The following is a 23,980-nucleotide window of genomic DNA, read 5'->3' as shown; positions in this document are numbered from 1 at the left end:
CACTTATATTTGCATTTAAACAGAAAAATGATAAAGCATCACCAAGACAATTAAGACAGCTGCAGTACATTTCTCAGTTTTCAACAAATATAAAATACATAACTGGGTAAGATAATAGTGGTTGCAGATTCGATGTGTAGAATTGAATTCGTTTTGGACATTAATTATGACAAAATTGCAAATGAACAAATTAATTGTGAAGAACTAGAAGAATTGCTAAAATAGTAGCAAAAATGTACATTTTAAACAATACCCAATACCCTCTGGAAAAATAATCTGGTGTGATATTTCAACTCCAAATATTCGACCGTTTATATCACAACCATTTTGAATAAATGTTTCTCACAAAGTACATGACTTGAACCACCCTGGCATCAAAATATCAGTGGAACAAGTAACATCAAGGTTCATTTGGAAGAATATTAAAAAAAGAGAGAGAGAGAATGGGCTAAAACTTGCATTTGTTGCTAGAAAATTAAAATTATTCAGCACATGCATTCCAAATTCAACTCATTTGAAGAACCTGATGAAAGATTTAGCATTGTCCATCTCAATATAATTGGACCCTACCCTCAATCAAATGGGAATAAATATTGCTGAACATGCATTGAGCATTTTGCTTGCTGGATGGAAGTTACACTGATAGAAAATATTGCCACTAAAACAATCAGAAAAGCATTTTATGCAAGTTGGGTTTATTGCTTTGGCATTCCATATGGCGTGATCACAGACAGAGAAAATCAGTTCAGATCGGATTTTTTCAGAAGTTTTGGCATCGTTTGTGGAATTAAAAATACAGCAAATTCATACCATCTACAATGCAGTGAAAAATATTGAAAGATAACACAGAACATTTAAAGCAACTATTAAAGCTCACAATTCAGTCAAATGGAGTGAAACTTTATTAACTATACTCCTTGGTATACATACATCTCTATGTGATGATACCAACTGCAGCATTACGGAAATGGTTTGTGGTAAATCATTGAAGGTACCAGAATTCTTTCAAGAACCAAAAACCAAATTAGAACCAGATACCTTCAGCAAAAATAAATGGAAAAATTAAAATGAATTAAAAGCCAGTGTTAAAGAAAACAGAAATTATTTTTCCATAAGAATTTAGATTCGTGTTCACATGCATTCTTCAGAAGGGACTGTATCAAGAAAACATTAGAACCACCTTATGAAGGAGCTTTTCCTGTGATTGCCAGAAATGACAAGTATGTATTATGCAAGAGGAAATGAATGAGAATTAAAGAAAAGGACATCACTGTTTCCATTGATCAATTAAAACTTATATGTTAGCTTCAGGTGAAGATGATTCTCAAAACCTAACAAATAAAGAGAAGCAAAACACCTATTAAACGGACATGAAAATGGAAAGATGGAAGATTCAAAATTTAAAACAACATGTAGTGGGAGAAGAATTACTTTGCCTCATTATCAAGATTACGTGAACATTAAATGTTATATATTAACTTTTGATTTAATGATTTTAAACATTTTGTGAAAAACATTGATGAACCTTATTGCAATGTAAGTATTCAGGTGATATTCACAAATATTTTTCTCCTTGTATTGCAACTATGTTGCTTGGAAGGGGAGTAATGTAACCTCTACAAACAATAATCTTTTTTTGTTTCTACAACTTTATATACACTGGAATGGCAACACTAAAAATATGTTTTAGAAAATGTCTTAAAAGTAATAAATAATTTTCATTGAAATATAGTTATGAAAATTTATTCTTCAATGTGTTTTTGTGATGTAACAACCACTACAGTTATGCAGATTTCCTCTTAAAGTTAAATACTATTGAACTCCGTCCAATCTGTTGAAAGAAGAAATAATTTCGCAAACTGTTCATTATGCTCATATTTTTATAATTTATTGATTGAGAAAGAAATATGTTATGACATACTAATATTAAACATATATTTTGAGGTTTTTTAAATTAATTAATATATATATTCTTAATTTTGATAAATTATTATTTTTTTAGAAACAAAGACTAGCACTTTTTTTTTCTTTTTTGATAGTGAAATTTTTGTAATAACATATTTTCAATCTTGCTTCCATTTTTCTTTTTTTTTATAGATGAGTGGTTTGTAGTATTTGGTAATTTTACAAAGTTTGGATTAGGATTAATCTCCATCATTTTTGATGTTATATTTTTCATACAGCATTATATTCTGTATGGTGAAATTCATCAACCAAGTTGCAATGAAAGTGTATTAATGACAACTTTGTAGATAAGCATTTTAAAAGCATGCTATTTCATGTAAAATATTTGTTTGCAGGACTGCTTTTGCTGTAGAGTGACATCATTTTGAATTTTCATGAAATACTTTTATGCATTGTTGCTTTTATTTATTCCATGTAAAAGTAAAATGTATGATTGCTCATTGGTAGCCAAATAATTAAGAAAACCACTGAGCTTTTGTGATCCCACCTTTATAAAATATGATGTTGATTTGCATTAAACATCTAATAGTTTGTTTTTGCTCTAATGGAATTTAGTTTGTCAGTAAAAATAATATTAAAAACTATTCTCTATATGGTTACTTTCATGTGCTTTTGAAACAATGCCGTTAAGTTTTATATAAGCTACTAATTTTAGGAAATGATACATTAAAACTTTTGTGTACTTTATTTGCCAGTAACTGTAGTTTGTATATAATGAAGAGTATCTGCTCTGTATTATATTACACAGTATTATATTCAATATTATGTATTATTTCTTATATATGCGTTCAGTATTATTTTTATATATGTGCTCAGTATTATATTTCATATTATGTATTTTTATATATGTGCTCAGTATTATATTTCATATTATGTATTTTTATATATGTGCTCAGTATTATATTTGGTATTATGCATTATTTTTATGTATGTGTTCAAAATTATTCAAAACTTAAGTCAAAATAAGGTTACTGTTTTGTCAAAATTTAAGTTTTACATTAACGTGTTTCTGTTCCTGTTTGATTTGATTGTTTCATTCAGGTTTATGTTTGTGTGCAGTAGCAAGTAGCATTTATCTAATGTTGAAGTGAGACTTCTTTTTTTCAGTCATTTATAAAACAAAGTAGAAGAATCATCAGAGCTGTGTTAATTATTCACACTTGAAATAAATTCTTATTACTAACCTCTTTATAAAAAAATAGTGTCTGAAGTTTAAAAAAAAGGCACTGTATTAAATTAGTTTATGAACTAATTATTGTAGTAGCACTGTATTAAATTTATTTAAGTGCAGAAGTTTAATGATAAAAATATAGTATTTAAAGAAAAGCTTTTAAATATTTTAATTTTTAAATGATTATTTTTATTATGTATAACATAATGACAAGTAGTAGCATATTTAATTATACTACTTCTTATCATTAAATTATACACATTTCTGTGAACAAGTATCTCCCAAGAATAATTTATGCAATATAAATTTGTTTCTGGAATGTTTAAAATATCCAATGTCTCAGGAAAACTGCATTTTTTGTCTTTGAGAAAAAAGCTAATATGCAATTTCCAAAAATGAAAGTAAGTGTGCAATATTTTTTGAATAAGAGAATGTATTGGACATGGTTATAGAAAAAAGCAAACCCCCCCCCCCCCGGGAAAAAAAAAAAAAAAAACAACTAAGCTAAAAATCAAAGAATCGGACATTTATAATGTCTAGAAATTTAACAAAGATGGCAAAAGAAACTATGCTGTTTCTGTCAGGCGTTTTTTTTAAATAGATATTAAAAAAAAAAAAAAAAAAAAAAAAGGATGCATTATTTTTTGAGAAAAGATTCAATATTCTCTTTCATCAAACTTTTACATTTCTATCTTACATATACTGAAGTGCTACACTTGACTTGACTGACATACTAAACTTCACATATTAGGTGTTTTGTGCTTCTAAATCAAAAAAATTTATAGATGTGTTTTTTAAAAAACCAACACCTGTGATCTTAAATGTTCAGCTTTAAGTATATAGAGTATTGAATAATAAATAAAATATGCTATATCTATATAAAAATGTGCTATGCTTTATATTTAGTTATACAACTTAATTATCATTTAAAATCTTTAATTTTATCCTTTAAAATATTAACTTGTGTGTAATTTTCATTTTTATATGTGCAAATTTGCTGGAACTTTAATGAATTTTAAATTAAAAATATTTAATATAAATTCAAAAATGAAATATTCACTAAAAACAGTTAAGATATTTGAAGGATTTGACATTAACCCTTTGACGGGCGGTAGGACTCCTTTTTTTATCAGTTTTTAATCTCCTGAAAAGCTGCAAAATTCTATTTAAAATACATACAATTACTCCTTTTAGTTCTCTAAATATATAACAGATGACAGCACTAGTATTCATTCATGGAAATAATGTAAAATGAAAATTCTTTGCAGGTCAAATTTTGAAGCAGTTTTTTTTTTTTTAATTATTATTATTATTTCTAATGCAATTTAAATAGTTTGAACAACAACTTTTGGCGTTAGAATGAATATTTTTATGTGAAAGTTTCCTTTTTAAAAAAATATTATTTGAATTTGTATAAATTAATTAAAAAATATCTAAAAAGTCGTACAGAGATCGATTTTTTAAAAAAATTAAGTAATATTTTTTTATTTTGCGAATATGATCAATATTTTCTAGATAATTATTCAAAAAGTTTTTTTATATCTTGCATTTTCATTTGGTTGCTAAAACTAGCACTTTAGATAAGCATGTTAGGGAAATTTACACTGTGGCAAAGATGCCATTTTACTGCTGTAGGTGTGCGGTGAAACAAGCGGTATCCCACCATATCATGAATTACCTTAAAGGTTTACCTGTTTTTTTTGCATGAAATAACATTGTATTAAGGGCTAGTTATCTATGTGTTAGTTATTTTGTAAGTTATTTTTTCCAAAAAAAAAAAAAAAAAAAAAGTTTTTTTAAGGCACCCGAACCTCAAAGGGTTAAAGAGAGGAAATTTTTGCTTTGTTTTACTCTAGTATTTCTTTAACTATTAATAAAAAAACTAGAACATATTTAACACTAGCATTTTAATGCATTTACATATCTTATTTCCTCATATTAAATAAACGGAATTTTTGCATATGTACTCCTTAACAAATTCATGAAAAATATCCATAAGAGACACTTCAATGTAAAAAATTACTTTTTAATCACTTTCAAAGAAGCATCTTTCAGACTACATACATTTGTTCCAATGCTCCTTATATTCCTGGAAGAACTGAAATAAATTCTGCTTTTGGTATCCATTGTATACATTCCGTTTCATCACTTTAATGGATTCAGTAGTTTTAATGTATTGAATCATTTAAACCATATCCATAAAAGAATAGTGGGATCAGAGAACGAGAAATTTGGTAGTTAGGATGGTTAAGCTGCATCTGTTGGAGCAAAAAGCAGCAACATGGAAAAAAATGATTTTTGCATACGCCAGTTCACATTTGTGGGGCAACTTTTGATTTAAAAGTTGTCATATGCTCGCACTAAATGGTGCTTCATATTGGAAACTTATAGAAAAATGTGAAATTTTTATGTGGTATATTGACTTTTTATGATTACATTTTTTAATTAAAATGGATTTAATTTTTGCTTGATTAAAACTTATTTTACTTCTTGCTTTGTGTAAGAGAAGAAGAATGCAGTGGTTTATAATATGCGAGAGTTGAGTGCAGCAAGGTACAAATAATTTAATTGAAGAAATGCTCATGAACAAAACGAAATTTCTTTTAATTACTTTCGCATGATACCTTATTCAATGGATTTATAGCCCTCATTGAACTTTTTATTCAAAAGCAGAACACTAACTTTTGTCAGAATATCGCAGAAAAGACTCATTTGGAAGATAGGAATAGGATATTCCAGAAAAGGATAATTGTATATATCTAACTTAATTTATTTATGAATTTTGTTGAATGATAATTAAAAAATCCTAATTGCATGATTCTATTTTGCAGAGTAAATTTTCATGGGGTAGAATACAACAAATGTTTTTGCATGACGTATGAACTTACCTTAAATTAACTTCCTTTAATTGGTTTAAATAATGCAATAAAAAAGTATATTTTGTTTAAATATATGTAGTATTTACAGCATTACTAAATTAAATATCACTCTTAAAAAAAGCAGTTATTTTTAAGTTAATAAACAGCAACAATTTTTTTTAAAATGTTTTAGTTTCTGCCTTATGTACATATTTTTTACCTTAAATATAACAGTAACTACTTCAATTAGTCATTCATATATTAATGAACAGCCACTATCTAAATATTTATTTTATAAGGTCACTTTTATCTTTAAACTCATTGAAGTAACTTCATTTTCTGTAATACTTCTTTTTCTGCATTAAAAATTGAATTCCACAATTAGAAAATTGGCTAGCTGATGCAAAAGTTCTTTAAATTAATGAAATATTATCATTAAGACTGAACATCTGGTTAAGTTCATATATAAATTGTTCAAAAAGTGGTCATGCATGTTAAGAAAACCAAACATGAAGCCATTAAAATCCATAGAAGTATTCCATAAAATCAGCTACATACTAGCGAGCTTCTTTTCTGTATAAATAACAGTTTTCTTAATTTTTTAAGCAAATGGTTAATCATCACCACTCATTTAAAATTTAGAACTCACTAAAATTTTAATTAGATGAAACGGCAACTTCATGCTAATACCAGTATCGCTTTTGCTAGTCTCGTGTCAACTGATATAGAATCAGATCATAGTTGTCGGATGATCTTATGAATATAAGCTCATGGGCTTGTTGTCACACAATGCCGAGCGAAAATTAGGTTTATATGAATGATGAATGAAATGAAATGAAAAATAATTGCAAGCTTCTTATGTCCCCCCCAAAAAAGGCACAGCAGATTTAAAAAAATTAGTTTATTAATACCATCATCAAAAGTAGGAAAAAGCAAGGCCCAAACCTGCAACACAAGTCTCTAGTACCAGCTGAATTTTCTGATTGAGCGTGTTACCTCTGTGCTAAGGTATCTTGCAGATAAGATTGGTTTTCACACTTCACCTTCAGGAAACTGAAGAAGCATCTGGGCTACTCTGAAACTAGCTATAATATTTTCTGTATATAAATATATTTTTAAATACCAACTCCATTACAACACCACTCCTGGGTATGCTTGAATCCAAAATCTTTAACTCAAGGATTCAACGTTTTATCCACTAGGCAAGAAGGAGCAACTTTAAATTTATGTAGATATATTTTAAGAAAAATTCAAAATCTGGGATTTCGGAATTCATCACTATTTTCTTGCAACAATCTATTGCTTTAGGTTATTCGGTAAAAAGTATCAACCATATATAATTTATGGTTGATTGTTAAGATTTATTACTGCTAATAAACTTGAGAATTTTCCTTTAAATAATTTATTCTATTAGCATATGCATTTTTTTATTATTATCTGAAATTTTTTTAAGATTGGTCCATTTAATTAAATTTTTTTTTCCATCAAGAAGAATTTTTGAAATGCAATCATTTAAAAACCATGGTATAAACTGGACGTGTGAAACAAGATGCCTGAAACTGACATGTCACACGTCAAAAAGTTGAAGTTGAGTCAACTCGTGCGTTCTCCGGTTATCTGGAAAATACCGCCTCTGAGCTCGCTTCTGATCAGTCACCGCTTTCCGTGCAAATGCCTTGGTGTGAACTGGGCTTTATAGTATGACAGGGATCTGTTTCTGATCAAAGAAACCCTAACTTCTTTGCTCAGAATGCAAAATTGGCCTGAAACATTGAAAAATGCATTATTTTTGGCTGCGTTAAACATGAATTAAGTCACCTCAGTATTACTTTGTACATTTCTTCTATGGAGAAAATGCAGGGCTGGATTAATTAATAAGCAAAATAAGAACATGCATAGGTCATCAACAGGGTTCGTACGGTCCTTAATAGTCCTTAAGTTTTTTAGAATCGATTTTTGGTCCTTAAAAGTTCTTAATTTTGGCCAAAATTATCAGAAGGTCCTTAATATTAATCATCTGAAATTTCTCTCTGTTTTTACGACTGACATTTTGGGTATGAATTAGCATTCTGCAGGAATATTTTTGGTGATTCACTAACAAATATGGCTATTTTTTGAATGGGTTCATGAGTTATAATTTGTTCCTATTTGTAATATAAATAATGGTGGAATACTTGAGTTTCTGAGCAAGAAGTGAAACATAAGCATTTCAAAATTATGTCATTTTTTGTAATAAAGAGCTCTCTAACAACTTTCCGCTTTTGGGGATGTGAATTCTTTTATTAAACGGTTCTAAATTTGATGATTATCAACATTTTGGCGATTTTAAGATCGGTTTCTATAGAAAATTTTTAATTCCGAGATCTGGGAATTTTTTGACGATTTTTTAGAACATTCTAACATTGTTAAATTTCATTAAAATAATGGTAATATATTGGAATTATATTTAAGAAATAACATTAAAATAAAGCATTTTTATTTTTCATTGTTATATTATAAAGTTCCATTTTGGCCACATATTATACAATTTTTTTAAATCTGAAAAATAAGCAAGGAATAATGCTAGAAAGCACAGTTTACAAAACAGTGTTTAGCAAAAGCAAAATAGCTGTGTAATTAATTAAAAATGTATTTTTAATTTTTTCATGGTACGAATTTTTCTCATTTCTCAGAAAATGCATCAGTTTTCTCTATAATATTAATTTTACACTTTTTTTCCTCAGATTTTTTTTAAAAACATTTCTGGCTTTTTTCTGTTACAGAATTGGTTGGGGTAATTTTTCTTTAGGATTTTAGACATTGAAGTTTGGAAAGTTTAGAAAGATTTTAAGGCAAATTTATAGACCCACGATTCTAAAAGATTCCAGAAAAATGCGACAAAATGAAAAATGTCTCCACGGTAGTAACACGCAGTTTCTTACATTTTGAAGAACATCTGGAAGAACAATGAAAACGTAATAGTTAAATGTTTCTGATTCTAGAATCGCTTTCTTAATATTTTTATCTTCCCTTTATTTTCTCTACATTTCACTAGATACGAGCATGGAAAATATCAAAAGTACTTCTAATGTTATCATATGGACAGGCATTATAGAAAGGAATTTTATTAATAAAAAAATTGAAAACTGACAATTCAAAAGATTAATCTAAATGTCTTAATGCATCATACACGGAGCTGGCGCTAGGCATTTTGCCACCTGACACAGTTTCTGTGGATCCTAAATTCTGCTGCTTTGTGCCTTTCTAAATTCTGCTTCTAGTGCCTGCTCTAAATTCTAAAAGTTTTGCCATTTCTAGATTTTGTTGCTCAGTGCATCCCTAAATTCTAAAAATTATGCCATACCATCTCTGTGACCAGACTTTACCATATGTATTTCATATTTCTTCTGAATGTTCGTATTACTAAAGAAATAAAATTAGCTTTTTCCATACATTCTAATGCATTTAGTCTTTTAGAATAACAGAAGTCTTTAATTAAATGACAAAAATTTAAAGTGAAAAGGAAACATGTTGAAAAAAGAAACTAAATATGTAAAGAGAAAGAAAATTATTCTTCAAAGATATGTACAGTTATTATTATGTAAATTACCCAGTTATTTACAGTTTCAGCCTTTACTATAATTTCCCATTTCTATTTCCTCACCAGAATGCAAATCACTTAGATAGTTTTTAAACTGAGGTTTTTGGAGTGTAAAACGAGTGTGTTTCTGACCTCCACTTGCTCCCTGCATTAGTTCTGTCAGCTCTGATAATTTGTAATTATTAGTCTTTCCATTACTGCTGCTGACATTTGAATTTATTATGACAATAGAGTTACTGAACCAGATTAATTTGAAATTAAATTGTATAGTCTTTGACCACTAGTCCATATTTTTAGTTTGAATTTGACTCTTCTTATTTAATTATATCAACACAAACTTGTTAGCATAAGAACATGCCTATATGTTCCAAGTTCTTTTTGAATAAGAAGCTTATTTAAACCTTTATTTAAATTTATTATATGATTTATAGTTGCTTTCAGACATAGTGATAATTTGTTTCATGTCTGTCCGGGGGGGTCGGACTATTTAGCTTTTACCAGATCAAGTAAACCCTCATAGGTAGTACATTGTGGAGAGGTTGGCAGTTAGGAGATAAAACACGTAGAAACTATTTAGAACATTGTTTTGCATATTGAGACAAATTTCTAATTGTTAGAAAACATGCTGAAGGAGAAGGAAATCGATATAAATTAGCCAAAATGTCTGGGCAGGCCTTCAAATTAGAAAGACGCATAATTATTTTGTTGAGTTTTATGTTTTGTAGCTTTTAATGTTTAATTATCCTAATATTGTTTAAAAATCAATGTCATAAATTGCATGTATTTTAAACTGTGAACTTTTATGAGAGTGGGATATTAATAGGGTTTTTTAACAAATATTATTAAAAAATAAATTTAATTTAATAGTGGCCATGTAAATCCGTAATGACTAAGGTTATCTAATACCTAATTTAATTATAACTAAATGCATTCTCTTAAAAATTGTCTTTCTATATTAAAGCAAGTTAACATGCTGAGGCCGGCGTCGGTCCCTGGGAACCGGCACTGGAATTTTCGTTTGGCTGGCGTCGGTCCGCCGGACCGATAGTATTAAAGTTAAAAAATAAGTATAGTCTCAATGAAATGTGATCAAATGTAGTTTTAATGAAATTTATTGAAACATTCTAAACAAAACTACGGCTTAACTTTACACATATTACAACACGAAACAACTATTTTGGTAACATTTTTGTCTATCTTGCATCCAAATAGTTTTGAATTGTCATCATAACATTTCGAACAATGCTTTTGGACTTTATGTGCCTCTCCTTCCTTTTTGTATAATTTATGGATAATTTAAGTCGGCAATATTGCACCGCTTAATCTCAATATTGCCACGGGCTGATCGTTGCCAGCTGAACAAAAAGGGCAGCAAATTCGGTGCCGGGCTCAACCTTTACTGTGGTCACAAGGTAAAACACACACACACACACAAAAAAAAAAAAAAAAAAAAATCATGTGAAACTTATTCTTTGCATCTAGTGAGACTTAATGCAAAACAACTTATCACCGCTAATGCTTTAGTGGCTTATTAGAACCTTAAAGTATATTAACTGAGTTACAGAGCCCCTGGAACTCTACAATAACAGTGTCAGACGGAGGTCAGCTAATTTTCAAAACTTGCTAACTGTACCTACATCAGGCCTTTCAGGTTTGTTCTGATCAGCAGGTCTCTCTGTAGGCGAGCAGGAGTGGTGACAACAGCCAGTCTTTTGTTATGAATCATGCTGATTATGATTTTAATGCTCATTTTAACCTATGCTGCTTGACATAAAATCTACTTACTATTTACTAAATCTCTAGACTGAGCAAGTATGTGACAAAATGAGACATTAAAAAAAAAAGCTAACTGTTAGTAAAACGTAACTAAAATGTCACTTATCTTCTTTCAGATATGTCCAGTTATTACGAGTGTAAAATATTTAATGTTACTTGATAAATTTCATAAAATTAATTTTATTCTCAAAATATTAATAATTATGTTAAGTTATGTTTAATAATAATGCATCCCACTCACATTCAGGCATAGATATAATATTTTTAATTGAATTTATTCATTTCCCATTTGCTCATAGGTCTTTAATTTTTTTCATCAATGGTCCTCAAAAGTACTTAATTTCCTTGTGCAGAAATGTGTATGAACCCTGATCAAGGTATTTAGGGACTATTTTACTAAAAAAAAGCTATTTAGGGACTTAAGGAAAGGGGGCACTACAAATAGATGCATAGAGATTCAGGTAAAGACGTATTACAAATAGATGCTTAGTGGCTCAAGGAAAAGGGGCACTACAAAAAGGTGTTTAGAGACTGCAAGGAAAGGGGACAACAAAACAATATCTCATTGTCAGTCTTACAATGGAAAGAATGGGGCAACTAAACAAAGACCGAGAGAGAAAGAATGTGGTAAAACAGACATTAAAAGTAAATGTAAAGCACCAAAATCTTTTAAATGCTTAGAGCCTCTAAAGGTCTTAACCTGGCCGTGAGAGAATGCATATACCTTTTTTTTATGGCTAGATTCAAGTACTCTTAAGTTTCATGCATATGACAGAACTTTTCCATGAATTTTTTAATAGAGGGATATTTGATCAAATATTTAGTTGTTTTTAATGCTTTTACAACAAAATGATGTAACTATTATAAAACTTTACTAAATTTTATTTGTAAATTATTTTAAATTTGTGTTTTGCAATTTTTAATAAATATATATTGTATATAAATCAGTAGAGCATTACTGCTTTTGGATATGAGGTATTTTTATAAACAGAGCAAATTTGCATGGAAATATTCAGTCATCTCTTTTTATGATTTTAGCTCATCGGCAATGCTTTATAAAAAATGTAAATTTTAATGAATGTTGAATGGATATCATTAAAATTCTGTTCCATTTAGTAACATAAGTTCATGTTTAAATGACATTGCATAATTTAAAATGACAAAGCATAGCTTAAAAATTAATAGCATTTCATTTTATCCAGTTTAAGGAAAACTATTTTAACATATGATAGAATTTAATGTGAGGAAAAATAATGGTATTCCAGATTTGTATAAATAATCTGTAGCCTTGATATGCATTAAAAAAGTATTTTCATACTAAAAGTATTAGTAGCTTAGTACCACAATAACAGTATTTATCAACTCAGTTCTATTAAAATATTATAAAATTTAAATTTCATGTAATAAAATTTTAAATTATGGTGTTTTAAATAAATCGGTATTGTATAAAATTTAATTTGAGTTTGCATACTATTCAATTTTGAAAAGATACCACTAAAAAGGGGAGCTAAGAATATATAGTATTAGATACTAATTTCTAAATCTATAAATTTTTAAATTGCTATTTCCTGTTGTGTTTTTCTGTGGATTATAATTATATGTAATATCAGTTTCTTACATGCATTTATAAGGAATTACGAAGTCTGTATCTTTAAAATAATGGTTTCCTCTTTCATGTTTTTACAGCAAGAGACAAATTAAAATTTTAGTCACGCTAAGAAATCTTAAGAGATCTAATTTTACACTGAACTTTTTCGTACATTTTTTCAACCGCAGAAGCTGAAATAAATCGGTTACAAATAGAAAGACAAATATTTCTAATTTTGTACTGAAAAATTGTTACACTCACCATGGTTATTTTACCACCATAATATATTTTCAGAAGTACTTTCATATGTAAATTTTTATTTGTATCTCTGTATATTAGGCAACTTTATCACTGCAATCGTATTGAAATATCTCTCCAATCATGAAAGTAAACACATTTTGAAAAACATATATATTCTTTACTTAAATGTCATATTTCTTTATCTAAATGTTTTGAGAGATAAACTGCAGTTTATACTGTATATATGAAATAATAACATTGTTACACTTTCACAATTTTGATTTTTTTATGTATTCTTACAATTGACATAACAGTGTGAATGTCATCATAAAACATGACATCTACCTACATGATGATCTTTCCAACCCACAGACTTTCATCTTATTATCATGCTTTGAATAATGTATTCAAAATGTATATGCTAATCTATTTCACATTCTTAATATAATCTATTATGTTCACTGCATAACTTCTATAAAAATGTAAAAATTCTGTGTTATTTTTCTTTGGTAAGAAGTACAGTACAGATGCTAAATTAAACTTAATATAATTTCTAAAAATGTAGTGGTACCTGCATATCTGTAAGATTTTGCCATTTGTTCTATGTTGATAGTGAAAAACAACAAAGTGAGTGATTTTAGTTAGTTCTTCTCCCCTCCCCTTATCAATACATGATTGTTATTTTCTGTATTTTTCAATGGAAGATTAGTTGACATACTCTGTCCATAGAGTTGTTGTTGGAAGTGAGTGAATGGAAATTTATAAAATGTTTTAAAAATTTTGATATATTTTTTCATTAAATTTACTACACTGACATGAAATTGGGAGAGCAAATAACTACAGTACATGTATATTTTTTAGAAATATACTGTTCAACTAGAAATCAGTAGATTCTCAGTATGTTGATGTTTGCTAAGATGACCATGGTGTTACCAATAGTAGTAATACATCTTCTTACAGTAAATAGAAATGTTTTCCTTTTCCAAAATTTGAATTTTTTTTTTTTTTTTTTTTTTTTTGTTCTCTTTTTTCTCCTGTAGCATAGTAAATAGCTGCAGAAAGAAAATTGGATACTTTTCTGTTTCACCAGCGCAAATCTCACCAAGCAGACTTTATTGGCAACAAACATACAGTATACACATAAAAAAATGTTAACAAATGTTAGTTCTAAGCATTTTTTATTTTAAGGCATTTTAATATCATTTAAAATTTTGTAAAAACCCAATAAATTTGTAAAAAGATATTAATTTAAGAATTTACTATGCTTTAATGGTTCAACATCCTGATCGCCTTTTCATATCACGTGACCCCCAAGTGATCTGATCTCGCGTAAACTACGCTACAAAAATCTAATTCTCTCAGTAATTATCTACATTAATTTCAAGTTAAATCTGAATTTGGAATACAAGTTTAAATTCAAGTATTATTTCAATTCATAATAATTTACTCCGAAATTATGTAACACCATAGTGCTTTACTTCGCTAGTGCATTCTCATTAGAATTGATGAATTTAACTCTTGACTTTTCTATATTTTCGGGCGAGCGGTGCGATTGCATCCTAAGACTTAATTATTGCGATTGGCCTTCCGGCATAAAACTGAAGTATCTGGTAAAAATTCTATATAATTGTATGCCAGTATTGAAAGAAACAATCTGATAAGAAATGGCTGCGAATTGTTTTGAAAATGAGGCGTAAAAGGTTACCAGCAAGGATATTACATTTGGCACCAATTGTACCATTATTGGCAACTTTAATGCCTGTGCCGGCAAAATGGAAAAGGACCAAAAATTGATCTTTTGATATCTGGTATGGCAGTTTATTTTAAAGCAGAAGCTGAAGTTTTACACTAGCCGGTTAACTTCTTTCGCTTTCATGTTTACAAACCATAAAGATAACAGACTTTTTTTTAGGGAACAAGTGTGCTATCTTGAAAACAAGAAAGAGCATACTCCAGATTGTCTTATAGTAAAAAAACCACACTATTATCAGAAGTGTTGGTAGATGTCTAACTTCAAAATCATGAGATTAAAGCTAAGGAGCTATGTCCAGATCATGAAAACTTCCCACAAATATTCTTTCTCAGGTATCTGCCATGTCTGTCGAAATGCCAAATTGTATGTAGCAATACAATCTTCCACAGTATTAAGACTATTGTTTGCACTAGTTTCAAACGATAACGCTATGCTTAAATTGTATATGAAAAAACATTGGTGGTCCAATGAATCTTTTACATAATACAGTGTTCTTTAAATAATAACAGAATGAAAATATTTAATGTTTGAGTATTTAAAAATTAGAAAATATATGATTTTCAATACACAAAGTTTTAGTTCAATAATGATTTATGCAAATGAATTTTGGTATGTCATTTTACATGATCAACAAAAAAAGGGGAACATGGAATTTTAAGTTATTTGTATCCTTAGTGGGATAGTATTAAATTTTTATTTCTTATTGTTATTATTGTAATGGATAGCAGAGAAGTTGACATAATAATATGAAAAAAAATGGCATTTGGATAATTTGAATGAATTATATTTAAAAAAAAGAGTAAATAAGAATTTATTTATTATAGATATTTGTTCCCAAATATATCCCCCCCCTTCCGTCTGATATTTTATTAACTGAAAATTGAGCTGCAAAAGTATGGGGATTTTCACAATGACATGGATTAATAGATGTTGCCATTTTTAATATCATACTAGATTAAATTTTAATGAGAACCTTGCATAGTACGAGTAATTCCAGTTTTCTCATAACTTCATACGCATACTCATTTTTATCCGCTGTATCTTGCCTTTAGGGGTTAAGTTGTGATTGAAAGGTTTAATAATGTGTGAAGTACCTGTAGTTTGAAGTTAAGGCTTCAGAAATTTCAGCTAAATTCAATTATTTGTCTTTTTGGAGCAACCCTTGATTTTGCAGTTAAATCACACCATCTAAATGTAGTCTTGAATTTTTTATATAGACATACTTTGATGATATTTTTTCTGAAGAAGTTTTTATGAAAATATGGTAATTAAGCATTATTGATCCATAGCTTCAAAATAAACCCAAAATTTGTTATCTGTCTAAATAGCCTTTAGAGAAAAGTGTATGTTCAATGAATTCATAAAAAAAAAAAAAAAAAAAAAAAAAAAAAAAAAAAAAAACCTTGTTTCAAATGAAATTGTACAAAGCTAAAAGAAAAATTATATGAGGCAGTTCATTTTCAAACTATCAACAGAATGCATTGCTTGCTGGTTATGAATTGAGAATAGCTAAGAAAAGTATATATCTGGAAAAATGATTTTAAAAAAATAAATTTAAAAAAATCTGAAAGGTTTCAAATTTTAAATTACGTCCAGAGGGTTTTTTTTTTTTTTTTTTTTTTTTTTAACGTTTTGTGTGTTACCTTTATTTATTAAATATCATGTTCTTTGCACTTAAACCATAAAATTTAATTCAATAGCAGTGTGGCAAAATAATTTTAAAATGAGCATATCTTTAGAATTTCCGATACACAGTTATGCACGCTGGAGATAAAAAGGTTTTTTTCCCCTCCTGTAGAATGTTGCCATTGCTCACTTTGAAATCCTTGGTTTGTTAATCAAAAATTCGTTAAGGTTTTACAAAATATGAAATCGATAATAAAACATTTCAAATTTCAAATTTGGTATTCCACATGCCTATATTCGTAGGAGGATTATGTCATTCAAAATTCGATGGCTCTATGTATCGTTGTTTTATCACAATACGAGAAATATACTTAAATTTATGCAGAGTTTTCATTATTTAATTTCTTCAAATGTAATGCAGGACTCTAACATTTGGTGGCAACAGTTTGAAAAATGAAATGGACATTTATATTGATTCAACGCAAAATCGCAAAACGAAAACAATAGTCCTTCAGGGACAGAGCCCGTTTGGAATAATAAAAATAATAATAAAACAGACTTACTGACACAAAGAATGTTTGAAACAACAAAATATATTTTGAATAAAAAAAATTTTAGACAAAGCAAATTCACTCTAGAGGCAAGAGACTAGCAAAGAGAAGGAAGAGAAGAATTTAGCAAAGAGAATTGCATAAAAAGAATATGGTGAAGGTGTGATGCTAATGGTATGGGGAAACCTGTATTTATTGAGAACACAATAGACAGAATGGTGTATTAAAATATTCTTCTTTTCAGCAAAATATAGATAAATTTGCGTAATAACTTTTAATAATTATATCATTAAATAATATATATATACCTTTTTTTAGTCACAAGCAAGTAAAAACAAATCGCAATGTAAGATCATCATTTATTTATCAATATTACGTTATTATTATTATTTTATGAATCTCATGGTAATTTTCATAGAAAATTCTAACTATATGCTATGATAGAATGCAACCTTTAATAGCTATAACATTAATAAATACAAGGTGATTCAGAAATAGTCAAAAATGTCAATGACCCCCTATAAGACAAATTCATGTAACTCATCAGAAAAATTATGAACGTGCTTGTATAACACACTGAAAGAAGCTCGTATAACACGGCAAAAAAATTAGATGTTGCGATTTTATTACATTTTAGTTCCAATAATTAAGATAACATTTAGCTGGTTATTGAAATGGCAATTCAGAGTTATCTCAAGAAGCACCTTACCTTGGAGGTTGGCTCATGAAGACAGACTGAAAATTTTATTTTTAGATACAATGTGAAAAAAGATGACACAAGATATTGACTTGAGAGAGAAGAGCAGACTTACTGAAAAATGAAAACACTTTTCAATCTGACTACCCTTGCCTGGACTCTTAAGAAGAGCAGAAAAATGTATATCTCCTGAAGACAAAATTTTGGATAGGTTAAAACCTGGTGAGAAAGTAATAGCCATTGCTAATGATTAAAATTAAATGAGGCAAAAGTTTGAACAAAATAAGAACTAGAATTTCTACCGAATCTTTAATAAGTTTGCATAAAACTGCTCTTATAAAAGACACTTTAATGCCTAAACAGGAAAAGTGTTTGATGTTATAGATAAAAGATTGCTCTTCAAGGAATTTTCCTTTGAATAGCAGTATGATAAAATAAAAGGAAACAAAGATTTACCAATGAATAAAAGAGCTTGAATCCATTTCTTTTAATAAATCCCATCAATTAACTAACAAATTTAGGATTAAATTTCCTTTGGGCAGTGTCAAAATTGTGGGAGAAAGCGCCAGCATAGAAGCAACCCAAGGATTCCGAGAGAAGCTTTGTAAAATTGTAGAAGACTGAAATTACACTGCAGATCAGGTACATAATGCCAACAAAACTGTGTTACATTGGAAGAAAAATGCCCAGATGCAATTACATCTCAAAAAATGAAAAGTAATGATTAAGTTCATAAAGAAAAAGGTAGAAAATACATATTGATAAAATTTTTATGCATTTCTTGAGGAAAAAATATTTATTTTTCAACAGCCATGAAAAGTGTTGTCATGTAGTGTCTTAAGCCTGATTAAAGAAAGTTATTTTAAATATAACAAGTAAGTTAATTGCTTTGGGCTGTGAACAGCTATATTTGTATAATGTAAGTTACTCATACAATACGAATTCATTAAATATGGAACATATCTTTTTGGGGGGAAGGGTCTACTGTATAAGTAAAAGGAACCAAAATAAGCACATTTTGTAATGGAATGTGTGTGCACAAATCTTGTATTAAGGTGATATATAGTACTATTGAGTGATAAGATAAAAGCTTTCTGCTGTTATAAAATGTCGGTCTTCATGTGAATTTCAAATCGTATGCATTGCTACACAAATGCAGAGCTTGCCAATATTCATTTTATGCATGAAGCTGTGGACTGAAATAGATCAGCTGATCAAAGTAGGTACTAAATTCATTCTTTGTACCTTAGCTGTTCCATTCTAGCCATAGTTTAATAGATAATTTCAATGAGATTCTGCATTCATGCAGTGATGCATGCCACCTAAAATTAACACTGGCAATAATGATATATGCCAGTACACTATTACGTAAAACTCAATAGTGCCATATGTCACTTTAATGTGCTATTTCTGCAGGCACTTTGAAACACAAAAACTTATTTTGGTCCCTTTTACATTTCCGCCAGATATATTTTAATTGCCTTGTATACATACAATTCGTCAGTTTTTTTAAAAAGTTATCAGAAATGAAGTATAGTTTCTAACTTTGGCCAGATTCTTTTGATCAAGCCTGGAACTAGCCAACCAATATGCACAAAGATAAATGATATATTTTGGACTTGGCCTACACCAGCTAGCAAATATTTAGGCTTTAAATATATGCATATTTATCAACTTTATATATAGCACCTTCTTTAAAAATTATTTGTGTTCTGTAGTCACCTAAAAATCATTTACATGAGCTGAATGCTTAAAAAAATGCATTCAATGTAATAAATTCTATATAAGTACAGGACATGAAAAATTAGATATTCGTTACTTTTGCAGTTAGAGGATGCGTGATGTCATTCAAAATAAAAATTTTTTGAAAAATCTGTATTTTTAAATATCTTGATAAATTCAACTGAAAAAATATTTGTATTTTTTTTTTATTATTTTTTAAACTTTGATACTAATTGAAGACTATCATAAGTAATTGAAGACTATCATAGTAATTGAAGACTATCAAGTAAAACATGTATAAAAAAGTGCAGATTGTGTATTGGTATTTATCATTAGGTATCATTTTTAATCCAAATGAGGTACAGTTAGCAGAGATACATAAATATGCCCTCATATTTTTTATTAATTAATGCTATAAATGTTAAAACCTGATGTAAAATATTAAATGCACATTTATATATATATAATGGCTTACTTTATTACACAAATGAATTATAATATTATAATATGGAAGATAAATGAAAGAGCTTTCATCATATAGATAGACAGTAATTTTGGTTTTTGCCTCTAGTAATATTTTATTCCATCTGTGGTCCGATATAAGTCATGCATGTCAGAGATATTATATAAAAGTGTGTTTTCATGATTCCATACATTTTAGCATTGGAAGAAATAACATTTAAACATTTGTCGTTCGTTGTGAAAAGGGAAAGCAAAAATGATAAGTGTATTGAATACTGAAGTTAGGATTAAACAAAAAAATATTATCCCTTATTATTAATATGTCTCTCTTCAGAAGTGGTGTTTCTGCTTAGAATTCTATGTCTATTATTAAATAAGGAAGAAACTATTACATATGTGTGTATGACTTTTGCACTATGGAATAACAGCTATGCTTACAGCCACCAAATTTTGAACACACATAGCCTTCCACCCTAATGTGTGCTCCTCAAAGCCCAAATTAGAGTTTCTAATTTGTTTTATGCAAACTTAATGAAATTTTGATTAACAACTTGACAATTTAAATGCAATGTGTTGCCACTGAATTGTGCCTGTATAAGATAGTCTTTCAAATTAAATGAACAAACTCGGTGATTCAAGACATGTATATTGCTTAAAATAAAATACTTTTTCTTTCTTGTGTCAGTGTGTTGCTATTAATTAAATCATAATTTATCTTTCACATTTAATCTCTCTGTTTTTGATTAACAAGCTAAGCAATTTAAGTAGTAAACATAGTTCATCTTTGCTATTACTTGTTAGCTGGATTCATGAAATTACTCTAGACTTTGTTAAATCATTATATGTATTTTTTTTTCTTTTTTTAATAACTATTTTTGGCAGGTTATAAATATAAACATTCAAAATTGAACTGCAGATAAAAATTTACAGTATTGTTATTATTACAAAACAGTGATTTATGTGTAAAGGCTAAATTTGTAACCAAATGAAGAAATTAAAATTACAGTTTTACACATTTTTGTTCTCAGTGAGGACTGCATTATATGTATGTATGTGAAGCCTGTCTCATTTTGCATCAGAAAATAAATGCTAATATTCATTTGTACACAATTAAGACATACTGCTAATCTTAAGGATAAATTCAACCCATTCTATAAAGTGGCAAGCACAGATTGGTGGCATATTACACTGCCCTGTTGAAACAACGCTTCATTAGGAAATTTGATAAACATAGAGAGGTGCAGGTAATCGTGGAAGATCCGTTAACTTGAAATTCACCCAGGAAATGTGGATGCCCCTTAGATTGTAGCCTATAGTCTACATGCCAAAACAGCTGTTACATGTATTAATCAAATTGTGCCACTTAAGATCACCATTCTGTTGTTTTAATTCTATTCTTCATCTTCATTCCAATCACTGATCTGTAGGCACTGACAAACAATCCTGCTTGCCATATTTTGTGAAGGATCTCTATTTAAACTGACATCAATGCCTACAATTCTTTATGAGTTATGCCATCTGGCATGATTGATGGCATGGGGGGTTGTCCATTCATCTGATTATTTTGAGTAGAAATATCCATATGTACCCTTGATACCTGGAGATTTAGCAAAAAATTCTAATGTCAATAATAATATGAGGTACAAACTAGGATATCCGTCAACATTTATTCATGTTAAATGAACAGTCAGACAAATATGAATGCATTTGCCATTCAAAGGACTGCTATTTTATAGCTCTTTTTTGATGCTGTTCCTAAGACTTTTGGCTGCGTAATTTCTTCCTTACATATAAAAATTAATTTGACTAGTCCAGTAATAGAATATCAGTTTCGTAGATCAAACTTAACTTCATCACAAAAATAACCCTAGATCTCAGATGGTCTAATATTTGTTGTCTGTTTTAAGAAAACCTACAAATGTGAATTTCAATAGCAGTTTTTAAAATAATCATTAAATACATCTTAATTTTAAAAAATTCTGAAATTTTATTTGTGGTTATCTGCTATAGAATCATTTGCTATTATTGAACAGGAAAGTAAAACATAAAATTATTTTTAGTAGTTCATTGCCTATTAAATCAGTCATTTTATAACAGTTGCTGATATTTTATATTGCTCATTTTTATACATTGCTATATAAAGTTTTATATTTTGCTTTATAAAATTAGATGAAAATTATGTGCAACTAAAAATCAGAATTTGCTATGCAATGAGCATATAACACAAATTATTATTATTATTTTTCAGATGACTGGTATTCAATTATTGGAAATTTCACAAAATTTGGACTGGGTGTGGCTTCTATTACATTTGATGTTATATTTATGGTTCAACATTTTTGCCTCTACAGGAGAAAATCGCATGCTGATTCTCAAGAAAGTTCATTAATGGAATAAAATCTGGATTTTTTAAAAGACAAAGTACCCATAAAATAGTTTCATTCTTTAAAGATATAAGTTCTGAAAATATTTTAATCTTAATGTGCTAACTTTGATGTTTCAAGTAAACTGTGTTTATGTAATGCTTTTAAACAAAGTTAAGGAATACTAATCAAATAGTTGATCTGCATGTCTTTTCTTTATGAGCTTATTGTATGTTATTTTGAAAGTGCTGCAAAAATAGCATGAAATTTATTCCAATTTTTATATTTTATTTCCTGGGAACTCAAATTTCCAGTAAAACAAGATTTAAAACATTAATGACTGACCTTCTCTTGACAAAGTAAAAAAGTAATAATACAGCTTTTTCCATATGTATTTTTTCTACGTCATTTGTTCTTATTTAAAAGAAGAGTTTATTTTGCCGTTTTTCACTAACAGTCTTATTTTAATTTTTACAATTTCAATATTTGTTTGGCTGGTTTAGTTATTACTTCACAATATATGTACTTTTAATCTGAAATTATATCAGATGTCATCTGTAAAATTAATGTGTTAATTGTGATGATTAATTTCAAAGACAATGATTAATTTCAACTGTTAAGTAACAAATCAAAAATAAATGCTCTTGAACGGTTATTAATGCATTTTTATATGAGCCAGTTATGCAGATTTAGAAATCATTGATGAAAATGTAACCTGATGTTGGGTACAGGCTGTTAATTATGACAAAAACTAATCAATTTAATAAAATCTCAGTAGGTAAATTAATAATTTATTTACATAGAATACATTGTTTTCAAAGAAATTAACAGCTTTTAAGGTAGTTGGAGAAAAGCGTGTTAATAAAACTTAAAAAATACTATGATCTGCATGAAATTTTTGTCCTTTTTCAATCTTTCGATAATTATATTTAGATGACTGAGGACAAAGTGTTATTTATATATTTATTTTTATTTTAGTATCTACATTGTGAATGTGTATTATAAATTTGTAGTTTTCCAAGTTGTAACTTTTCATTGTATTGGCTGTAAATATCTGTTAAATTGAATGTTATAATGTAAATAACTTATTTAAACAGTTCTGCATTTTATGGGAATAATGTAAATTGTGTATAAAGAAATTTATAATGTACTAATTTATTATATTTTAGTACAGAATGGCAGTAATGCTAAAATATGCCAAAGCTTTTATTCACTTTGTTCTTCTCCACTAGTCATTAATTTTAAGCACTAGATTAAAATTGATGGTTTATTGTATAGCTTATTAAACATTATGAATAAAGTAAAGATCTTTGTATAATTTATTTCTGGTCTAGTGTTGATGTCATTATTCAGTTATTTTTAAATAAAAATTAAAAAATCTTATGTGCATTTTGATTGGTTGCAAAAGGTGGAGTAAAAATCAAAATAAAATGACAAAAGTTTACAGTATAATAAATAGTAGATTAAATTTTAAAGATAAGGTGTACTCTGTTCTTCAACAGCAAATGAAAAATGAGAATCAAAGCTTATCATTGTAGAACTTCAAATCATGTACAGTCAAAAGTTGTTAAACCGGACTCGTTGGGACTTCGGCGATTCTGGATTATAGATCATCAGTTTAAATCTGG

At 28.4% G+C, this 23,980-nt stretch overlaps 1 protein-coding gene across 5 annotated transcripts in view; it reads left to right on the top strand.

Moving 5' to 3' along the window:
* The window catches only part of Ctns (lysosomal cystine transporter cystinosin), a 63,855-nt gene extending 40,120 nt beyond the window's left edge, over window positions 1-23,735 (top strand). For 4 of the 5 annotated variants that reach the window (XM_085827647.1, XM_085827649.1, XM_085827648.1 and 1 more), the window contains exon 10: window positions 22,238-23,735. In XM_085827647.1, the coding sequence (XP_085683773.1) occupies window positions 22,238-22,386 (149 nt within the window). In that variant the 3' untranslated portion in view covers window positions 22,387-23,735. Of the gene's footprint in view, window positions 1-14,218; window positions 20,671-22,237 lie in introns of those variants that run through there. The other variant, XM_085827651.1, reaches the window with a different exon arrangement.
* Window positions 23,736-23,980: the final 245 nt, after the last annotated feature.

Source organism: Stegodyphus dumicola, chromosome 12 (assembly GCF_044657685.1).
Source record: "Stegodyphus dumicola isolate Sdum_Otavi_A_Nest chromosome 12, ASM4465768v1".
Lineage (NCBI taxonomy): Eukaryota > Metazoa > Arthropoda > Arachnida > Araneae > Eresidae > Stegodyphus > Stegodyphus dumicola.
This window is presented reverse-complemented; position numbering and strand designations above follow the sequence as displayed.